At 41.2% G+C, this 23,018-nt stretch overlaps 1 protein-coding gene and 1 long non-coding RNA gene across 4 annotated transcripts in view; one reads left to right on the forward strand and one right to left on the reverse strand.

The window, feature by feature from the left end:
• Positions 1–14,874, forward strand: part of LOC140911044 (uncharacterized) — a 29,715-nt gene extending 14,841 nt beyond the window's left edge. The window contains exon 3 of the long non-coding RNA XR_012158822.2: positions 14,771–14,874. This is a non-coding gene — a long non-coding RNA (uncharacterized LOC140911044). The remainder of the gene's footprint in view (positions 1–14,770) is intronic.
• The window catches only part of SERPINE3 (serpin family E member 3), a 49,037-nt gene that overhangs the window by 20,715 nt on the left and 5,304 nt on the right, over positions 1–23,018 (reverse strand). For 2 of the 3 annotated variants that reach the window (XM_073343241.2, XM_073343218.2), the window contains exons 2-4: positions 7,599–7,620; positions 6,355–6,550; positions 5,109–5,406 (exon numbers count right to left, since the gene is read on the reverse strand). In XM_073343241.2, coding sequence (XP_073199342.2) covers positions 5,109–5,367 — 259 coding nt within the window. In that variant the 5' untranslated portion in view covers positions 5,368–5,406; positions 6,355–6,550; positions 7,599–7,620. Of the gene's footprint in view, positions 1–5,108; positions 5,407–6,354; positions 6,572–7,598; positions 7,621–23,018 lie in introns of those variants that run through there. The other variant, XM_073343222.2, reaches the window with a different exon arrangement.

Here is a 23,018-nt window from a genome sequence, read left to right on the forward strand (position 1 = left end):
TCAGTGATGATTCCCTGATTACATTTACATTTTGAGACCTAGCAGTTAGCCAGGTTTTAATCCATTTAATATGTGCCATGTTAATTTTATATTATTGTAGTCTTTTAATAAAAATGTCATGCAGTACCATGTCAAATGCCTTACTCTAAATATGTATCAGCCAAACTTACTATCTCTTCAAAAATTATGTCATTAGTTTGACAAAATATATTTTCCATAAACCCATTCTGATTGGCATTAATTATATTACCCTCCTTTTGTTCTTTATTAATCAAGTCCCATAGCTGCTGCTCCATTATCTAGCCTGGGATGGCTGTTCACAGCGAGTTCAAGCAGTACTGTTGTAGTCCAGAAAGAGCGCCACCTTGAAGTGTTAGTCTAACATGGACACAGTTTATGTGCTGAGCCAAAAGTAAAGGGTTAATCCCGTCCTGGGTGGGAGTCCCTGCAATTTTAGAGTTTCTCTTGCATTTATAATCACAAGGTGTAGCAGTAGCTTCCCTGAAGGATCATTTAGCAGTGATTTCTTCCTGTCATAATTTTGTTAGACACAAACCTTTATTCTCTCACTCCAGTCTCCATGATTTGTAAGGGAATGGCTAATGCCTTTCCTACTACTAGAGGGCCTTCCCAATCCTGGGATTTGAACTTAGTCTTAATGATATTGATGGGTCCACCCTAAAAGTCCCTGTCCGAAACCTCCTTAGAATACTTGTTTATCAAAATGGTATTTTTCAAAGCCATTACCTCTGCTAGGAGGGTTAGCAAGCCCAGTACCTTAATGGCCTCAACTCTACACAGTAGTACCCAAAGAAAAGGTCATTTTGAGACCTCGCCTCGGCTTTATGCCTGAGGTGTTCTCAGATTTTCACCTGTTGCAGTATGTTTCCCTCCTCCTTTTCTTCCCCAGACAAGTGGAAGAACCATGCTCACCCAGAGGAGTCTTAGATGCCAAAAGATATTTATACTTAACAGCACAGGTCTCTGTCTGCATCTATCTCTACTATTACCTGTGTGGGACTAAGCCCTCTGAAGATCAGACAGATTATTTGTTGCCTATGGGGAGAGGTATAAGGAGGAGCCTATTAGTAACAAGCTCTTTCCCACTTGATTAAGAGATGTATTGAAGGTTGTTACTACTTCGCCAGAAAACCAGTATCTCTTGGCTTAAAGACACACTCTACTAGGGTCACAGTTGCTGCTGTAGCTTTTCTGAGCTAGGTTCCTATTGTAGAGATTTACAAAGCAGCTACATGTAATTCTGACACACTTTCACTAAGCACTATTTGTTGGACTTGGCATCCCGCGGCAATGCTTGTTTTAGTAAGGCAGTGCTGCAGTCTGCTTTTTCCTTGAACCCCTTGCCTGCAGTCCTCTGATGGTGGCACCACTTGCTAAACCCCCATTCATGGGAATTCAGAGGCTCTCAAAGAAGAAAGTTAGTAACTGCTGCTCTTTAAGAGTTGCCTCTGTGCAGTCATACTACCAACCCACCCTCCCCTTTGTCTCAGCGTTCTTTGTATTTCCGGACTCTGCAGGCTAGGGAGAAGAAACTCAGGCTGTCGCGGAGGTGCACTTCCTTTTATAGATGGAGCCGATGATGTCATCCTAATAGGAGCACGCTACTGCACCACCAGTGGACATGGCTTTATTGTACAGTTCTGGAGCTCGACTAGCGGCCCGAGAGACCATAAATGTGAAGGCATAGAGGCAACTCTTGAAGAACAACAGTTATCAATAAGTAACCCTTCTTTTATACATTCTTGGTTTTGGTTTGGTCATCATGAAGTTTTTGAAGTTTTAAAATCCAATAATGCTTTGCATCTAAATTAATCTAAAAGCACCATGTAAGAATTAGGGTGGTGTTAGTAGCATTAAAATACAATCCACTAAGATTCATTTGATCTGCAAGAGGAATGCTGGGGGAGGGAAAACTCTGGAGCTTCCCCTTCTGGAATTTTCTCTAAATCATTCTGTTGAGGGGACGCACACACATGCTTGATGCCCTTAAATCTCTGATTTTGGGACTGTGCTGGAAGCACAGCACTGGCATTAAAGAACCCCTTTGCCTCTACATTGGCTCTGGGGCTTCCTGCTCTCCCCTCAAATGGAGACCTGGTGCCAATGCTTCCTATGTCCGCAGCTGTTTCCAGAATCCCTTCTGAAAGGGGGAGGGTGTCCACTGCAACATGGAGCAGGCCTTGGGCTGCACTGATTTCTCCATGGAGTTAAGGGTGGATGATGTTGTTCCCAACCTTCCCCTGCCCCATACAACAGCCCAACACCCTGTGGAGTGTCCTCTGTGGAGTCGGGGTAGAGGAGAAGGATGCTGTGGAAGTGGTGATACCCAGCCTACACCGTACAAAGAAAAAGAAGAGATCCTGGGAGACAAGCTTCCCCTTGGGCTGAACACAAAAAGTCAACTTGCATAAACCTAAAATACACTTAGCAGGACCCTGTCGCATCCAATTTGACTTTATACAGAGATTTTGCTTAAATTTATTTTTACAGAATCTAAAACCACTGGAAATGTGTCAATGAAATTCTCTGTTAACAAATTCTAATTGAAGCTGGTTTTTATTTTGTAAATGGATTAACATCCCCCTGAAGTGTTTGCAACTTAAACACAGCAGCACTTTGCTAGTGCAGGAGAACTGGGATAGTGATTGGCTTGAATTAACTACAAACAAAAATGAATATTACTAGCTTTTTTACCACTTTTCAAAGGGGGAGAAATCCAAACAGGAAATAAACAGCATAAATGGGGAAAAGCAAAGTAGATTTTTCAAAATATTCTTCTGGTTTTAATTATCAGAGGTGGTGTTTATTATTATTATTATTTCATTGTGTTATAGCAGTGCTAGAGACCCAATGGAAATAAGGGCCCCTTTGTGCTAGGTACTACTACAAACACATAATAAACAATCTCTGTCTCAAAGAGCTTCAATCTAATTGGACAAGACAAAGAGTGGGAGGGGAAACACAAGCATAGAGAGCTGAAGTGGCTTGCCACAGATCACACAGGAAGTTAGTAGCAGAATCAGGAATAGAACCTAATTCTCCTGATTGCCAAACCTATGTCCAGTGAACAGGAGCCTTCTTCATCTCAGTTAGGACATTTTAAGTATATGGGGCCAGATTCTCAGATTCCAAATTGGCCAGTTTACACCACCTGAGAATCCAATCCATGATTTTTAACCTAATGGTGTCCCTTTAATAACCTGCATGAAGACTAATACAGCTTAGTGTTAAAACTTAGCTCTGTTACTCTTTAAGGGAAAAATATTGAACTCCTTGAACAGATGTCAAGAAGATTCAGATTTTTTTAGGTGTAAAGTGCCTTTCTCATGTGTTTTGCATTAGTATGCTAGTGTTTGGCAAGCTCCTACGTGGATGTAAGAACTCAAAGATGGTAAAATAAGAAGCAGATGTTATATGAGATGCAGTATCCTCCGCTTGTAACCTTAGTAACACCAACAATCTTAGCTAACCAAAGTTCTGAATTTTTACTTGTAGGCTAGTTTAAAACTGCTTTCAAATATTTTATTTGATGTTTATTATTCAGACAGACATATCTTTAGACATTATTTTGCTCAGACAGCCCGTGCTAGAGCAGATATTAGGAAAGCTGCAGAACATTAAAAGAGGTTATTAAAGCCAGGGAAAGTTGATTCTCTCTAAGGAATGATTGAACTTTCAATGGATACTGATGGCTATCAGTGTAGTTTTTGCCAGATTGGTGCATTTTTGTACCACATCACTCATTATAGTTAAAGGCAGAGCTACAAAAATGTTAGCCGCAAAGTATAATAGAGGAATGCAATTTTCTATCTGCTATGTATGTCAGTGAGTTGGTTTTACTCATCTCAAGGAAAACATTTATTTGATCTATTTCTGCTGGATTTAGCCAAACATGCCATTTGGGGAAAACGGTTTTCTTTCTTTCTGGAAGTTCATTGTTGTCGCAGATTGGTCATTGTTGCCATTCTGATTTATTTTCACATTAAACACAAGTAAGTTTACATGAAGTCAGAAACCTATGTGGTTTGTGATGTGTACAACTAAAACGGTGAAAAAATGCCAGCCTTTTCTCAGGGATATTCCGTTTTGTTAATATTATCCACAGCACGGAAGGAAGGAAGAAAAGCATTGAAACAAGTAATAGGTTTCACCAATAAGTGGAAAATCTCTTCAGTGCTGTTTGTCAATTTTTATATGGATGGGACTATTGCCTTAATTTCATTATCTAGTCCATTTTCTAAAGTTCTCTCAATAATTAAGTCCCTAAGAGGCAAGATGTATGGCAAAGAGCAAGGTATAATGCTTCCATAAATGAGAATTGGTTAAAAATTACTTTATTGAATTATAGCAAAATGGCATCATTGCAACTAATACCTTTGTTTGATAGGGTATTTGTGCTGTAGATAGTGTGTGTGACAACCAGAGAAAATATATAGTACATATAGGTTTTATCTGAATATAATAGCTGGGTTGAGCTGGAACGGTTACTTCTGAGTACCAGTGCTTCACAGAAAGGCAATAATAACTAAGTAAGGTTACAGAACACAACAGCAATCTCTATAAATTTTAACTTTTGCCTTCATTTGATGAAAATAAATGTCATGCTTAAGAATACTGATAGCTCTAAAGCTGGCCCAGTATGTATAAGCTACAAATTTTGAAGATGAGACATCTGTTTTCTATAACCAGTGCACAGATCATGAAAAATAGCTATGGATATATTGTGTCAGGTGGTAGGATTAATCTTTGGTTAAAATGGAAAGAAAATCCGGAGAATCCAACATTAGTTTAGCTGGAGTTACATGTTCCTTCCAGATCTTCATTTGTTTTGTTTTAAAGTGTAGTAGAAAGAGTGAGCACTGCTCAGAAAGAAGTAGGATGAATACATACATATCAGCTGGTTACACAGTTCCTACAGTTCAATCAAATATGGGAAAACAATGCAGTATGAGCTCTTACAGATCTTGTTAATTAGAAGTTTAGCTCCACTGTGCAGTTGCTTTCTCCATAGGGAAGCTGTAGTGTGAATTTATGATATAATGCAAAGCAGTTATTGCTAAAAAATAATTTGTCAAAGTGCACATTACCGTGGATGTTGTATCCAAGAGCATTTTCCAGCTGCATAAGGGTGTTTCCTTGAGCTCCAAACTGCAGTAGCCCCAAAGAAATGGACACACTTGCTGGTGCAACTATCAGGTTAGTTCTGTTCTCTGGTTCTGCTAATCGCTGGTAGAGATTGATGTCAAATTCAGTTTTCAACTCCTTTAGCTCATCATAGAGCTCACAGCTTCCATTGGTTAAGAAGCAAGAGTATAGAACAAGCACAGTGAAGACAACGGGCAACATGAAAGCGAACTATGGAATATCTCCCACAGATAATTACACCTGTAATTAACAATATGAACAGTCAGAAAATGATAGGGACGGATGACATGTGAACTATTGCTTTACATGCTCGTAAAGCTGAGACTTACCATGGAAATAAATACTGGTAACAAATCTACCAAGGTACAGTCCAATTGGTGTCATGCATAAGGACAATATCTTTGGATACTGATGTGCTTTCACCAGCTAACAATTTCCAGTCTTCCTCAAGACCACAGCCAGTATAGCAGCTCTCATTTGATGGTTGACCATTACAATACATGTGACCCAGATATGCACCCACAAAAAAATTATTCATGCTCCATAGTGTAAAAAGCAGCTGTCCAGCATATTAACTACCTGTTCAATTCTGATTTTGATTCCTTAATAAATATTAAGCTACAGTTTTGACCCTTGAGTGCTTACAGGCTCTGTATCCATCGGCTGCTACATCCATAGTTAGGTACCTAAATAAAAGTGATCGATTTTCAAAGGTGCTGGACATCCATAGCACTGGTTGACTTCCATTGGGAGCGGCGGTACTGAGCACCAGGCTTGAGAATTTTGGCCTTAGCGTGCAAAAATCTGCAGCCAAGGCATCCCTCCTAACTACCATCATAGAATACCTCCACTGCAAATGGGGTTGTATTTGCAAAAGAGTTCTGTGATTGCTGACAGAGTCACCGCTTTGGATTTTTATGTTGGGGGGAAATCATCTTTTTAATCAGGTCTGAGGTAGTACGAGATTAAAACTATTTAGAATGTTTCCTAAAAAAGCAATAAATAAAGCAACCCTCCAAATTGCTGAAATGAGACAGTAGTTTTCTACACACCATTTTAGATTCTGAATATTTTATATGAATGTGTATTTTTTAAAAAGTTACTCTTGCTTCAGTTTAAGATTTCACACAAATCTCCTTCTGTGCCCTTTGCTCTAGAGAGCACCTCCAACTCCTTATGTTTACTCACAGTTAGCTGTATTTAATTGCCTTGCCGTGTCCTGTGCCTCTGAGCTGGAGCTCTGTATGTACTTCTGTCCCCTTCTTTAATATGTGGTGGAGTAAGGTTTAAGTCATGGGACTGCATTTAAATGAATAGTCAGTGATCGCAGTCTCTCTCGGCGATGTCTGTACCACTCTGTCCAAATTCCTGTAGGCTACAGACTCTAGGTAGAGCCAGGCAAAGAGGCATGTCACTGATCAGCAAATCCAAGGCAAGGAACAAAAAGGTACAGGAAAAGCTTTATCTGGCATGTTGGGGGGGAATGGGGGGTGCCGGTTAGTCAAAAATTCCGATTAACTAAGAGTTATACTTACCAATGGAGGGAGGGAGTTTGAGTTTGGGAGGAGGCTCAGGCTGGGTGTTGGGGCGCAGGAGGGGATACGGGGTGCTGGATCCAGGCGGCACTCACCTCAGGCGGCTTACCGCAAGCGGCGATGTGTCCCTGTTGCTCCTAAGCAGAGACGCGGCCAGGCGGCTCTGCTTGCTGCCTCCGCCTGCAGGCACCACCTCTGCAACTCCTATTGTCTGTGGTTCCCAGCCAATGGGAGTTGCAGAGCCAGCGCTCGGGGTAGGGGCAGTGTACAGCACCCCCAGGGCTGTTCCTCCTCCTAGGAGCAGCAGGGACATGTCCCTGCTTCTGGGGAGCCAGGTAGGGAGCCTGGCAACCCCACTGAAGATTTGGATTGGGAGATATCAGAAATGCTGGTTTCTAGAGCTTTCCAGTTGGTAAAGTGCCAGATAACACAGCTTTTACTGTACATATGGAGATACAGTCAGCAACTTCCTTTCAAGGGACTTGTGACCTGCTTGTGCTAAACAAGGCATCTCCTATCTCTCATCTTTCTCCTTCCCCTTTTTATGAATTCCATTGATTTCTCTGTCACAAAGGGAAGGAGACATAGTTCTTTGTGTACCAGGCACACAGTTTTTCATTTTGAAACGTTATTCAGAAATCCCATGCAATTAAAGGTCTGTTGTCCATGGTATTTTTTTAACATCATTCCAAACTTTTAAGGGTTTCATCTACTCTTTGTTGTTGTTCTTCCTGAGAAGAGATTAGAAGTGATGAAACTAGCTTTGAATTAACCAGAAGTACAATACTGACAATTACCCATTTTAAACACAATTTCAAGTTTTTACAGCTTTCCAGGTATGACAGGGCCAGACCCTAATCATATCATTCATGCATAGAAAGCAAAGAGATATCTTACCTAGGGCAAGCAGGATTTGGGTCTATAATTTGTAGAAAAAAAAAAGAAAAATTACTCAAGACAATAAATGAATTCTAAACTACATGTCTCTGTAACATAAAATTTCCTTATATTTATGACCAAATTTCCAGGAAAAACTGTGTAAAGATCAAACAGTACTGCACCACAGTATATTTAATGCAATAATTAGATGCATATTACTATATTCATCTGTAATTTTCTTCTTCTTATGAAGTAAGGACTGAAGGGTAAATTGAACTAGTGCCCAAAGTGGAAATCAGACTAAAGGCTAGTGTACACTGAAAAATTACTTTGGCATTGATACATTTCTCAGGAGTATAAAAAATCCACACCCCTAAGAGACATAGTTAAATCTACCTAAGCCCTGCTGTAGACAGCACTAGGTAGATGGAAGAATTCTTCTGTCTTTGTGGATTACCTACAGTGAAGGAGAACTGCGACTGTAGGATTTCAAGTGTAGACATAGCCTGCATCTCTCCTCATTGTGCTCATCTGTCATTATGCTACTCCACTCTTTTTGTTGTTTTTAAAATGAAGGTGAATTTAGTGCAAGGGGAAGGTGCTGGCTTGACAGTTTGAAGTTCTCAGTTTCAGGGTGGGACAGTAAAGAAGGGCAAAAGGATGAGTATTCATGGTCATTTAAGCTCCAGTTTTGCTAAGCATTTAAGAACAGGCCTAATTCTAAACATGAGTTGTCCTGTTGATTTCAATGATATTATTCCTATGCTTAAAGTTAAGCACCTGCTTAAATGCTTTGCTGAATGAGGGCCTTAATTCTTGGCCCTCTGACTACTGTACAGCTGGATTTGGATTGGTGACTGGGTGTATGTCTACATGGGAATAAAAAACCCGCAGCTGGCCCGGGTCAGCTGACTTGGACTCACATGGCTTCTGGGCTGAAAAATTGCTGTGTAGACATTTGGGCTCAGGCTGGAGCCCATGCTCTGGGACCTTGAGAGGGTGGAGGGCCCCAGAGCTCAGGCTCTGAGCCCAAGCCTCTACATGGTAATGTTTAGGCCCTCAGCCCAAGTCCTGTGAGCCTGAGTCAGCTGACCAGGGCCAGCAAGGGCTGTGCTGGGGGCCTTTATCCCCATGTAGATGTACCCTGTGAGGTTAAAGGCTCTACAGTGCATCCCAGTGCATCCATGCCCTGTCCTAGCAGACTCTTTGCACATTAAGGCTTAGGGAAAGGGGTAGGAAATGCTAAAGATATTTTATTTCACTTATAAAATATTAGCAACCTTTTTGTGCCCATTCCTTTCATAGCCAATCTATCACTAAGCACTGACAAGTACAATATAATATTTACCATCACCTGCTCTAGCAACATAAATTCCCACATTAAATATAATTCAGAATTGACTGACACAAACTGCCTATACACAGCAGATAAGTGAGAGACCACCAAATTCTGATGTAAACTTTATCCAGCCTGAACCCACCTAATACGTTGATGCTGCTATCATTAGAATACATACACTTAGATGGGAATCACAAGAAAATTTATCTGGCCCCACCTGGTGGGCTGTGGCTCTGCAGTACCATATTGTGGAGGGTCAATCTTAGGGTACGTCGACACAGCAGTTAAACACCCATGGCTGGCCTGAGCCCAAACAACTACACAGCAATTTTTAGCTCCGCAGCCTGAGCCCCATGAGCCTGAGTCAGCTGACCTTTATTCCACTTTCGGCGTACTCTGAAAGGCTGAAGCTCAGGACTGTACCTAAGGCTCAGCTTGGGCTGTGGGCATTGTGGAAGCAATGACTAAGGTGCAACCAAAGAAGGTATTAAAATCCACCAGTTGGGGAATGCTAAAAGACACTGGGCCTGCTTCTGGACGGCTTTGCACCTTGTATATTCATTTACACCTTTGCAAAATTGATGTCAAATGCTGTTATTCTGATTTGGTAGTGTTTTACACCCACGTTGCACAGGGCTAAATAGCTATGGAAGGTGTGTGGCACTGGAGAATCAGGCCTATTATAATTAAGGTACAACAGACTATAAGTTCTCTGGAAAAGAAAAATAGAAGAAAAAAATCATACTGGTTGATGTGGCATCATGTGGTGCTGAGACATAGATTCATAGATATTAAGGTCAGAGGGGACCATTATGATCATCTGAGATTTTCTAAAACCCTATATTAGTATTGAAAAAGCAGGGAAGCAACCACACTGGAGGACTCAGACTCGCGGGGAAAGATAGTGGCACCAAGAAAATGAAGCCAGTCACAGTAATAATGGGAAATAAGATGAGCATTTATAAATGTAATGGGGGTGGGGGGAGGAGAGTACGTTCATTAGTGATTGAGGAGAGGGATGAAATGAGGGACAACCCAAAAATACAGTAAAGATATTTAGACAATTACAATGGAGCCTATAAATACCTATTGCTAAGGAGCAGATAGGGAAATACTAGGGAAATAGGAACATATATACATCAGTTAATCTGGATGTGCATCCCAAGATATTATGGAAATTAGTTGGCAATTGTTATTGTTAAATTATGGAAAAGGTACCAAGGAGGGAGGAATTATTTAGTGTAGGACAGTGGGATACAAGGAAGGGGTAATGCACTGAACTGTAGAAAGGAAAAAAATAAGCGTGACTTTCAGGAAATACATCCTGATGCTGAGATACGTTAGACTGTGGAATAGTCTCCCAAGGAATGCCCCACCATTTGGAACTCTTAGGAGTAGCTTGGACAAAACATGGGAAGTAGGCTGGAACAATCCCGAATTGTCATGGGGCTGGACTGGATGATCTAATAGGGGCCATCTGTGTCTTATGTCTGTGGTTCTGTGCTGAGCCCCTGGAGACGAGAGCATGCCATGTGTTATAGCATTGTCCAAGGAACAAATCTGGCCACCTGTCGGAGCAGCACTGAAAGGCTTTGGAGGAAGCTAAGTCCATTTCTTTTCATTGAAGGGGTAAGATCACTGTGACACAGGGTGTGGGAAGGAGGGGGGAGGTAAAAGGCAGCACCGTGTGGCACCACTCTCCACCGTCACCACCTCTAGCCAGAGAAGAAATCTGGGGAATTTGTGAATAGGAAAATACCAGAGAAGACAAGAGTGGGTATAGGGAAGAGTCAAACAAAAATTGCTCCTGGAAGGCTCAAGGGACTGGTAATAGACTGCAGAGTTTTTCACCATCAGGTGAAAGTTTTTCTCCTTTTTGTTACCAGCAGATGACAATTCAATGTCCTGTAAGGACACCATTGTGGACAGACACACACCACAAAACCTATCACAACTGGCATTAATTGGTACCCTTTCTGGTAATGTCACAAAGTCAGGGGGGAGAGTTGTCCAAGAGCAGAGAGAATACAGAGACTCAGTGGACTGGCAGCTGAGGTAAGCCTGGAGAGGCACGGAACAAGCTCAGAGGAGAAAGGCCTAATTCAGAGCTGTTGGTCTCAACATTTTCCTCTTCCATGCCTTCTCTGGGGCAGATTCTGTTCTCATTTATATCAGTGTAAATCCCAAGTACCGCCATTGACTTCAGATGGAGTTCAGAGTTAATACCTGATTTACATTAATGGAAGTGAGAGTAGAATTTGGCTCAGGGAAGGCTTGAGAGAGAAAAAGCTGAAACCAACAGCTCTCAATTATATTTTTCTCTTCAGAGCTTTCTATTGTTCCCTCTTCTTTATCAGAGCTTCTCTCCACTGTCATCTCCCTCTGTTCTAGGACGAGTCTGTAAACCGTGGAGTTACATCGTCACAACCAAGAACAGGTATTGGCCTTCTGTCTAGCTCGCGCTCTCTCTCTCTCTCTCCGAGTTAAACTAAGCCAAAGATAGCTTTCTTTCCCCCTTCCCCATGCAAATATCCCTTGTCTGCTGTATTCCAGGGAACATTCCTCAGGAAACACACCAACAATACATATGTTAAAATATCCTGTGAAACTTCTAAAGCAGCAAAGGAGATTATGGCACCAGAAAACAAAGGAACTGGGTGATTCCACGGTATTGGTGTGTGTATGGGAGTGTCTGCTAATATTTATGCTCACTTATGTCCAAAAAGTTTTTACTGCCATCTCTCCCTCTGTTGCCCACTTTTTGGGGAAGAATGTGAGAGCAAAATATGATTCTTCAAATGCTAAGTCTTATGGAAAAGTCCTATAAAATGTAATAGGCTTGTGTACAAACTACTGTAAAAAAACAATCACACGTAATACAACATGAATAGCATCTATAGGGTTGTTTTTAACCAATCTACATAATTCTGTAACAGGGACACACTTCCCCATTACATTCTGTATTATGGTTTCAAACAAAAATAACACAAACTCTGCAAAGTTGATCAATTATTAAATTCTGTAGAACTTTTCCATTCAGGGAGCTTAAGAAAGTGTTCCATGCCTAGAAAACTGAACTGCTGGCACACATGATCACATTACATCAGGGTTGTAGCACTTTGGGCCAGATTCTGCTTGGCCCTTCTATGGGTGTATAGATGGAGGGGCAGGGACTTCTGGTCTTTGCACAGCTAGGTAAGTACTATATTAAGTAGAACTGCAGTTCCTGCATTCAGGAAGCTCAGAAACTGCTCCATTCCTATTTCCCTGGGAGCATAGGGTGGAGGATGGCTGGGAATATGGGGGAGTCATGACCATAACCTACTGTTCACTTGTCTGGGAAGTGGGACTGGCTCACTCAAAGAAGTAGGTTGCACCACCTAAACAGACGTCATAGCGGGAGTACGTCCCCTGTGTGCCTAAGGCACTGCAGGAACATGCTACATCTGTGAGACAGAACACACCCTAGTGCCCCATCTTGGGCAGAGAAGGTTCGCACCGACCTCCAACTGGCACTGTTCCTTAAAGGCACAGTTAGCCCTTTACTGCTATTTTCATTTAAATGGATACATGTGGATCAATAATACTTCAATTAAAGAGATATAAATTTCAATAGCAATTTATTTTTTCAACACACACACTGGCGGATCTATCTTCCTATGCACACAATCCAGCCATAGGGCCAACTTCTGCTCTCCATCCAATCCGTGTAACACGAACCAAGTCAATGCACTGAAATCACTGGGATTACACAAGTATAGCCAAAATATGACTTATAATTTCCCAGGGTAGATGTGCTAATGCACAGATGTGATTACTTAGGCAGTGTACATAGTTAGGTATTCTTACTGCACTCTTCACTGTGGTGTCTGAGCACCTAACCAAAAATCACTCTGTCTATCCTTGGTTCTCTCTAGTTTTCTCTCCCTTCCCAACAGTGTATCTCAAAGCCAGGTTTTTTTTAATTTGGGGGAAAGCCCTGAGGCAATAATGGGTTTTACATATCATCCTGGATGTGTCAAGACTGAAGGTGGTTCTCAGCTCTCATGGAAGGGCTTTCCATACCCACAAGAACATTGTCTCCTATTGCAGGAGTTCTCAATCTTCTTCTTTCTGAGGCCCTCCCCCAACATGCTATAAAAACTCCACAGCCCACCTGTGTCACAAAAACTGGTTTTCTGTATATACAAGCCAGGGCTGGCATTAGGGGGAAGCAAGCAAGGCAATTGCCGGTGCCCCCCAGGAAGCTACATTGCTCAGGCTTTGGCTTCTGCCCCAGATGGTGGGGCCCTGGGCTTCAGCCCCATGCAATGGAGCTTTGGCCTTCTGCCCTGGGCCCCAGTGAGTCTATTGCTGGCCCTGCTTGGTGGACCCCCTGAAACCTGCTCATGGCCCCCCAGGGGGCCCCGGACCCCATGTTGAGAACCACTGCTCTACTGGTACTAGTTTTACTGTTGCTTGACCATTCGAGTACCACTGATGATTACTGCTGATGTGGTAAGGCCTGAACTTTGATCAAGAGCTGGTCCTTGAGATAGTCTGGACATGAATCATCAAAAAGAAGCCTTTGAATTTGAGACAGTATTTGGTGGCGAGCCACTGAAGCATCCAGAGTCTCACCCTAATGTGTTTGCATCCGTGGGCTGCTGCACACTGAATAGGGTGACCAGATAGCAAGTGTGAAAAATCGGGACTCTTTTTTTCCGAGGGAGGAGGGTGGGTTGTGTATATACAACAAAGCCCCTAATATTGGGGAGGATCCGATAATAGTGGGCCATCTGGTCACTCTAATGCTGAACTAGCAAGAGCTTATCCAAACCCACTCATTTTATTGCAGACACACAGCTTTGCTGTTGTTGCGATGGAAGGTCACAAATGAGTAGTTCACCGTGGTGAGGACTGCTTCCATCAGGAGGAATCATAGCCTTGTGGTCAGCCATAGCTGGAAGGAGGGTTTATTAGCAACTGTAACTATTTGAGTTTTCAGTAGGTCTTCACCGAACTTCCCCAAAATAATTCCTAGAACAGATCTTCTAGAAAAACATTCAATCTTGATTTAAAAATTGTCAGTGATGGAAAATCCACCACTACAGTCGGTAAATTGTTCCAATAGTTAATTACTCCCACCATAAAAGATTTACACTGTATTTCTAGGCTGAATTTTTCTAGCTTCAGCTTCCAGTCAGTGGGTTGTATTATAGCTTTTTCTGATAGATTAAACAGCCCATTATTAAATATTTGTTCCCCGTGTAGATACATATATACTGTAATGTAACCCTTAATCTTTTCTTTCTGAAGACGAATAGATTGAGCTCCTTGAATCAGTCACTATAAGTCACTGTTTTCTAATCCTTTAATCATTCTCGGGGCTCTTCTCTGAACCCTCTCCAAATTTATCAACATCCTTCTTGAATTGTGGGCACCAGAACTGGACATGCTATTCCAGCAGTTGTCACACCAGCGCCAAATACACATGTAAAATAACCTCTGTAATCCTCCTTGAGAATCCCCTGTTTATGCATTGCAGGATTGCATTAGCTCTTTTGGCCACAGCATCACACTGGATACTCACATGCAGCTGAGTATCCACACATTTGCCCAAATCTTTTTCAGAGTCACTGCTTTCCACAATAGAGTCCCCTATCCTGTCAGTATGGCCTACATTCTTTGTTTCCAAATGTATGCACTTACATTTAGCTGTATTAAAACGCATATTGTTTGCTTGCACTCTGTTTACCAAGCGATCTAGATCGCTCTGAATCAGTGACCTGTCCTCTTCGTTATTTACCATTCCCCACATTTTTGTGTCATCTGCAAACTTTGCCAGTAATAATTTTATGTTTTGTTTCAGATCATTGATAAAGATGTTAATAGCATAGAGCGAAGAACCAATCCCTGAGGGACCCCACTGGAAACAGACCCCCTTAATGACGATTTCCTGTTTACAGTCACATTTTGAGACCTATCAATTAAACTATTTTTAATCAAGTTGATGTGTGCCATGTTAATTTTATATCATTCTAGTTTTTTTAATCAAAACGTTGTGGAGTACCAAGTCATTCTCCTTATAGAAGTCTAAGTATATTACATCAGTGCTATTACCTTTATCAACCAAACTTACAACCTTATAAAAAAAATCAAGTTAGTTTAGCAAGATCTTTTTTCTATAAATTCATGTTGATTTGCATTAATTACATTACCCTCCTTTAGCTCTTAATTAATCGAGCCCTATATCAGCTGCTCCATTATCTTGCCCAGGATTGATCTCAGGCTGACACGTCTATAGTTATCTGGGTCATCCCATTTACCTTTTTAAAAATTAGCCCAACATTAGCTTTCTTCCAATCTTCTGGAACTTCCCCAGTGCTCCAAGACTTATTGAATCAACATTAGCAGTATAGTTAGCTCCTCACCTAGCTCTTTTAAAACTCCTGGATGCAAGTTATCTGGACTTGTTGATTTAAAAATGTCTCACTTTAGTAGTTTCTGTGTAACATCCTCAGAGATAGAAGTGGAATAGAAACTGTTATCATCACCATATGATGAGACTACTGCATCTGTTGTCCCCCAGCCCCACAAAAAGAACAGAAATATTTATTGAATGCTTCTGCCTTTTCTGCATTATCATTGATAAGTCTACCATTTCCATCTAACAATGCACCAATACCTTGTCAGGATTCTTTTTGGTTCCTAATATATTTTAAAAAACTCCTTGTTATTGTCTTTATCTCTGCTGACCATAGAAGTCTTCTTGTGTACCTTGGCTTCTCTTATCAATTTTCTACAATTCCTAACTTCTCATTTACATTCATTACTATCAACTTCCCCTTTCTTCCATTTGTTATGTATTATTTTTTAATTTTTTACAGCTGCCTTCATGTCCCCTCTAAAGCATATTGGGTTTTTTTTTAACCAGCACAGCTTTCTTCCTCAGTTGTGGAATTGTTCTTTTTGGGCCTCTAGTAGGGTCTGCTTAAGTGATTCCCAATTATCATTCATATTTTGCTGAATAAATTCTTCCTCACAGCTGATTTGGTTCATAAATTGTTTTCAGTTTTGTGAAATTGACCCTATTAAAGCACCAACTATTTATATTACTAGTCTGACTTTGTTTTGCTTGTACATGATAAACGTGATCAAGTCTTGATCAGTTGTACCTAAGCTACCAGTAAAATTTAGATTTGAGATAAATTTCTCTTTATCTGTTAGGTCATATTGTCCCTCTTTTTACTCTCCCCTTTTGCTACTTGTTTAACCCCCTCCTGACTTCTCTAGCCAGCCTGTCCCCTTCTATTGATTTGGAGGCTATGCAGACTATACAGCCCCCTCTCCTCATAGAAGGTGGACCAAAGTCCCACAAAACCAAAGCCCTGCACCCTGCACCATTTACCTAGCCAGTGATTAATGTACAGAATCTTCTGACTCCTGTCTTCCTTTGCTCGTGGGACAGGAAGGGTCTCAGAGAAGACTGCTCGGATATTTTTCTGTTGCATGCAGTGTGTTATGGAGATCTTAAAAACTGAAGGCTTGTCTGGTCTCTGCGGACTCTGAAGATACCATGGGACCCTTTATCAGAGTAAAGTTTTGCCCATGACAAAAATCTCCCGTCTCATTACTGAAACATTCCAATTGTCTGCTCCAGTTCAGAGGTGGCTGCATCTCAGACGTAGTGTCAGCTGCTTAGTTTGTCAAGTGCCATTTCCCTCTTTGCAGATCCACCATTTTGGTGTTCGTTTGCACATGCGAAATACATCCATGGGAAGAGAGTCACTGTGATGTGCAATAGGTATGGAGGACAATAGTGTCTGAAACCAATCAACAGGAACCATAAAATTGGGGTCTATCCGTGGCAGCACATTGTTCTCCCAGAAGAATATATGGACCGAGCAGTTTAAATACTCTTTATTGGTGACAGGTGAATCTCAAAAACTTCAGACATCCATTTTAGCTCAGAGAATCCTTCTGAAGTCTGAGTGTTTAGCTAAATGACCATAGAAGCACTTCTTCAGTATACCACACTAAACTAGGGGTGGAATCTCACGTCAGCAGACTGCCCCATTTGATTAATGCATCTGATTAGCACTGGAATAGCCTTCCTAATTTTTTTGATGCTACTTCCAGTTCCTACTCAAACCAAGAACCACAGAGGTGCCCAAACCTTTTTTTAAAACTGTTTTAAAATATTTTTTTAATCTTAAAAAATGTTTGGGTTGTGTTCTGACAGAAGATCCGGGCCCATTCTTATTTTATCTGAACTGATATGCCCACCTCTAATATTTACTCCATATTTAATGTCACCTCTATGTCTCATTTCTAATCAAACGTATGGGTGGATGGATATTAATGTGTAGTTTGTTAATTTAAAGCAATACATACATAAAACTGTAATAGCACCAGGATTGTTTTTTGCTATGCTTGACCCCACTCTTTATGTACAGCCTTGTAGAAGGAGGATTTGGCTAAGAAGATGAGTGCCATATAGTAGAGGAAAAGGTGAGATATGAACAGGGCTGACTCTAGGTTTTTTGCCGCCCCAAGCTCCGAGAGCACAACTGTCCAAGGGAAAAACAGAAAAAAAAAGAAAAAGGGGGGGGGGTGGAACGCCGCCCCTGGAATTGTGCCCCCCTAAGCACGTGCTTGCTTTGCTGGTGCCTAGAGCTGGTCCTGGCTATGAACTTCCAGAGTGAATGAAGGGGGGGAATGCAATGGAAACAGCATCCATTGCTATACATTGATCCAGCCTAGAGGATAAAACAGAAAAGTGGTTGGCGCCAATCTTCTGACATGTTTGGAAGTAACACATTTATACAGGATGATTGATACTGGAAATGGCAGTTTCAGAAACTGTACAGGGGAATCAGAGTTGAACAGATGGGCAGCGTGGAGTGGGGTGTGTAGCAAGAATAGCAGGGTGAGCACTGCTGTCATTCTTCTGTATCCCCTTCAGTGTGGGCTGTAGTTTAAAAGCTACAATCTGGCCCCAAGGGCACTGTGCTGTACTATCGAATACTGTAGTATTGACCCATAAGCCTTGCTTGTAATATAAGACTGGGCTGGACAGAGATGAAAAATGAATATATGATGGTATGAGCAAACCTTTGCAGGAAAAAAAAATCTCTGCAAAAACTTAACAAAGTTGTATAATTGAATAGAAAGGGGCCCAAACATCCTTAAACTCCAGGACAATTCAGATCTGAGTCATAAAGTCACCAAATGGCAGCCATTTTCATGACTTTCTCATCTCTTCCCTATGCAGGGTCCTATACAGCACCCATCATCCTACAGCCCAAACCCTTGAGCCACACAGCCCTTGGGGACAAGTCTGGATCCAGATTCAAACTTTGCATCTCCACTCTTCATCACTGCTTATGATCCAGTCATGCTGCCAGTAAAGTCAATGGCAAAATGTTCATTGTTTTCAGTGGGAGCAGAAAAAGGGTCTTTAAGGATCAGCTTACACCTCATGGAAAAGCTTTGAATAATGGTCTATTTAACAACAATCCTGCTGGTGTCATATTTTGTGCAGTTTAGGGGAGAGGGTGGGCAAGGCTCTTCTTTCCTCTTTTATTACCAGGTCAGTTTACGTCAAAGCTGGGTCTTTATTCTTTAGGAGCTGATCTGTTCCTGCAGCTTAGACCCCACTTGAAGTCATAATCCTTTGTTGGTGACATCACAGTCATTGCCACAGTGACCAAAGTGATGTCACAAAAAGAAGATTACAACTTTAAATGCGGAATAAGCCTCAAGAGGAGACGAACTCCTAGGGAACTAATAGCCTGTTATTATATAAATGTCCCTAATAATTATATAATTGTATTAGGAATAAAAAAAGAAGAAAAGATGTACAATATAACGGTATTGGCAGAGATGTTTCTAAATGTTCAAAGTTTTCCATGAGAATCAGAGTTTTCTTATATCTAAAATTCTATATAGTTTTTCAAAGTTTTATATTACCATTTAGCTTGTTTAATCAATTGCAAAATCTCTTCAAATTTTAAAATGTTTATTACATTTTAAATCAAAAGGAAAACACAAGTTCTGTACAATCCTTAATTTGCTTTATCCACTAAAGAATTCCATATCAACACATAAGTAAAATATACCTTTTTTCATTAGGGGCTTGTTACAGAATTTGCACATATGTATGTATAAAACTATTCTCTAAAAGAATATATGCAAACAAAAAACAATCATTGCAGCTTTTTATGAGCTTGGTTATATATGACCTACATCTTAGTTTTTAAACAAAGGTGTATATATATATATAGAAATGACAATCCCATTCCACAGGCAGTACCAGAGACTGTTTATATATACTAAGCTATCTGATTATTACATTGTTTTATTTGTATGGTAAATAGGAACCATCATAATGGAAAATTAGGACAAGAATACCCTAGATGAAGCTTCTCAGTAAGGTATTCATTGCTAGAATAATTTAGACATTGAAATATAGTTTAACAAGCCCAGGGTAATTTCAGAATCTTTACTGAGAACATTCTTTGCAGATGTCCCCAATACACTGGGTGGTGTCAAAGCATGGTTTTCCATACTCAAATAATTATTAAAAGTTTCTACTTGGGAATTTTAAAGTTGATTTTCTTGCTTTGTAATGATAAGATTAACTTTAAAAAGATTTTACATCAACGCTTCTGACCACATATTTTGCATCTCCAATAGCTTTTTACATTATGCAAGTAGACATGTAAGGTACTTAATACTTTCTAACCTCTAGTGCCCTATTTACACAGAGACAGGCAGTCAGCATGGATTAATCTGATCCTAATTAACCTCAAACTCTTCTGATATTTGGTCATTGCACAGTAGCGGGCTGCCAGGTACGCAGAGGTAAACTGAGCTGGATTATCTGCCAGCGCATGTGCTTCATGGAGGGAGGTCTAACCCTTGGTATTTTGAATGAGTTATGTGCATAGATGGTTTTAAATCGAGAGCATGGAAATTGCTGTGCAAGGTTGGAGCCACAATGAAACTGGAAATGACTGCTTGTCCGGCTTCTGCCTAAAGTCCTTTTATCTATCTAGGTTAGATTTTTATGTGTGGCATCTATCACCGTGGCAACTAAACACAACACAAAATCAAGAGCACAAAAGCCTGGAGAAAAAGGCATTTTCTTTCCATTTCTCAAGGGGGAAAGGAATGTGATTTCGTATGGGAATAATTTTTCCTTCCTTTTTGCCTTCTTTCTTTAAGTGGACATGTGTGAGACATGCTTTGATCTGAACTCTGCCAGGCTTGGCTTTTGTCTGATCTCTTCTGGCAAGGAGTTCTACAGCCAGGGTCACAGGCAACATGAATAATATCTTTCATAAAAATGGAATATATCTCTGTATATTTTATGCTAACAGAATGACTCTCTCTCTCTCTCTCTCTCTCTCTCTGTGTATATATATATATATATATATATATGTACACACACACTACACAGTACCTAGATAATGGGTGCATTAAAGATTGCATATTAGATCTATGGCCAAGCAGCACTGCATGGCAATAGCAGGGATAGATCTCAGATCCTCCTGCTCCAAAGCACTTGAGCTAAAGGAGAATCTCTGCAAGATGAAACAATGTCAGGACTCTTTCAGTCTGTGATAAAGTCAAGTTCTAGCTACCCTGCTGCTCAGCACAATCTTCAGTCTCAAATCACAGGTTTACAGGAGAATTTCCCCGACGTGTCAGCAATATGAGATTTATGATCCACAGTTGAGCAGTTCTAACTCCAGCTAACTCCTAACGTAACAGAAGACTAGACTGAACTGTTTTTTGGTTTTTATTTTTCCCAGATATATAGAAGCATTTCAACCAAAAGAAAAAAAGGAAATGTATGAAAAGATACTGCACTAGAGAGAAAATGACAAGCTATAAAAATCATACAATGTTGAGATTTCTTAGGGTCTGTCTACACTTGGAGCTGGAGGTATAATTTCTGGCTCAAGGAGCCATACCTCAACTAGCTCTGATCGAGCTAACATGCTAAAAATAGAAGTGTATCCATGGCAGCACAAGCAGCGGAAGGGGCTAGTTGTCCCGAGTACATACCTCTGGTCTTGGATGGGTACGGAGCCAGGGTGGCTGGACCCTCCTGCTGCTTGCACTGCTGTGGCCACACTGCTATGTTTGGTGGACTAGCTCTATCACAGCTGGTGAGGGTAAGTCCTCTAGAGCTGGAAATTGCACCTTCTAGCTCGAATGTAGATATAACTTTAGAGAGAAACAGTCCAAGCAAAGACATGAACATGCCTTCTGAGAGCAAATGAGAAGAAGTAGAGGAGAAAATATGAATGAAGTGCAAGATGGAGAAAAACATCCAGGTTACAAAGGTCTAGTGGTACAGACCAGAAAAGGTGGTGTACTCCAGGAAATCAAATTATTTGAAATCTCTCCTGAGACCACAAATCCTGATCCCCAAGCATGGTAGAGTCCACATGCTTCTCTCTCTTATCTGTGTCTATCCCACCTTAAGACCAGTGGCCATGGGTTTTCTGTGCTCCTTGGGCTGATGGCAGGTGTTAGTCCTTAGTTTGCTGATCACTGGCGCTAAAATGGACTCTCAGTGCATGGTGATTCCACCTAGTGGTTGGGTGAATATATTAATATACAACCCCCATGACCTCTAGGCCATAACAAATAGCAGCAACCAAGGACCAACCAACCTCTGTATTTGGCACTGGTATAACCACTACTGGAATACTATGTCCACAATTGGACAATTGTGGCGAACACAATTCAAGAAGGAGGTTGATAAATTGGAGAGGGTTCAGAGAAGAGCCATGAGAATTGTTAAAGGATTAGAAAACATGCCTTATTGTGAGGATTTAAGGAACTCAATCTGTTTAACTTTAAAAAGAGACCGTGAAGGTGTCACTTGATCACAGTCTATAAACACCTACATGGGAAAAATATTTGAAAATGGGCTCTTCAATCTAACAGACCAAATCAAATGGTTGGAAGTTGAAGCTAGACAAATTCAAACTGGAAATAATATGTAAATGTTTAGCAGTGAGGGTAATTAACCACTGGAACAATTTAGCATGGGTTGTGGTGAATTCTCCATCACTGGCAATTTCTAAACAAAGATTGGATGTTTTTCTAAAAGCTCTGCTCTAGTTCAAACAGGAATTATTTCAGGGAAGTTCTATGGCCTGTGTGATACAGGAGGTCAGACTCACAGTGCTCCTTCTGGCCTTGGAATCTCTAAATCTATAAAAATGAACAAACACTTTATTAGGGTAAAGGACGGGGAACCGAGGCATGAACAGGGTAAACTGCAGAGCAATAATCAAATAAAAATATCCCTCTGATATCTGAATACAGTCCAAGTTCTGCAAAGAGTATACAAGCAAATAGTTGAATCCTGAAGTGTGTTCACAGTTCCTAGATGGTCATGGTATCCAGTGTTCTCATGTCAAAGCTGTATAGGGCTGACTGAATACCAGTAGGACAACAATCAAAGGAACACTGCAGGCCTAACCATTTCTTGTCACACCCCTTCAAGTTCAGGTGAGTTTTCACCTGGCTGTGCACCATCATTCTCTTGCTAGCAGCTAACATCTAACAGAGATTTCCTTGCCCATGGACTTCCTATCTAGTTTGGTGAAGTATTCCCAGTACTCACTGCTAAAGCTACAAGACAGATCCCTATCTGAGTGGAGAAGGTCCTGGGTGGCTCAAACCTCGGCCTTTCCTTTGCTTCTGGAGGTGAGGCTAGCAGATGGTTCTCTCCCTCTGGCTATGGCATCTTGGGTCTCTGTTTCTTTCTCTGGGTCTGGCTTGTGACTGGTGACTGCTTGGGTGGAAGGCCTGGCTTCTCTTCCTGCCTGATGCTTTCAACAGCCAAACTGTTTCAGAGACAGCTAACTGTGGGGGGAACAGCCCTGAGAAGCTGGGGGCTTCTGGTTAGCTGGTCTCTTGGCTGAGAGGCAAAACTGGTTCTCTCCTCTCCTCTGCTGAGAGCAACTCCTGAGGTCTGTCTCATTCTACTTCTAGCAGTTGACACTCATCACCCAGCCTCCTTGCCCTAAGCCATGTGTGTCCATAAGCGGTACACATGTGCAGGCTGTTGGGGCCTGTAGTTGGTTGCA

This window comes from Lepidochelys kempii, chromosome 1 (genome assembly GCF_965140285.1).
Source record: "Lepidochelys kempii isolate rLepKem1 chromosome 1, rLepKem1.hap1, whole genome shotgun sequence".
NCBI classification, from domain to species: domain Eukaryota; kingdom Metazoa; phylum Chordata; order Testudines; family Cheloniidae; genus Lepidochelys; species Lepidochelys kempii.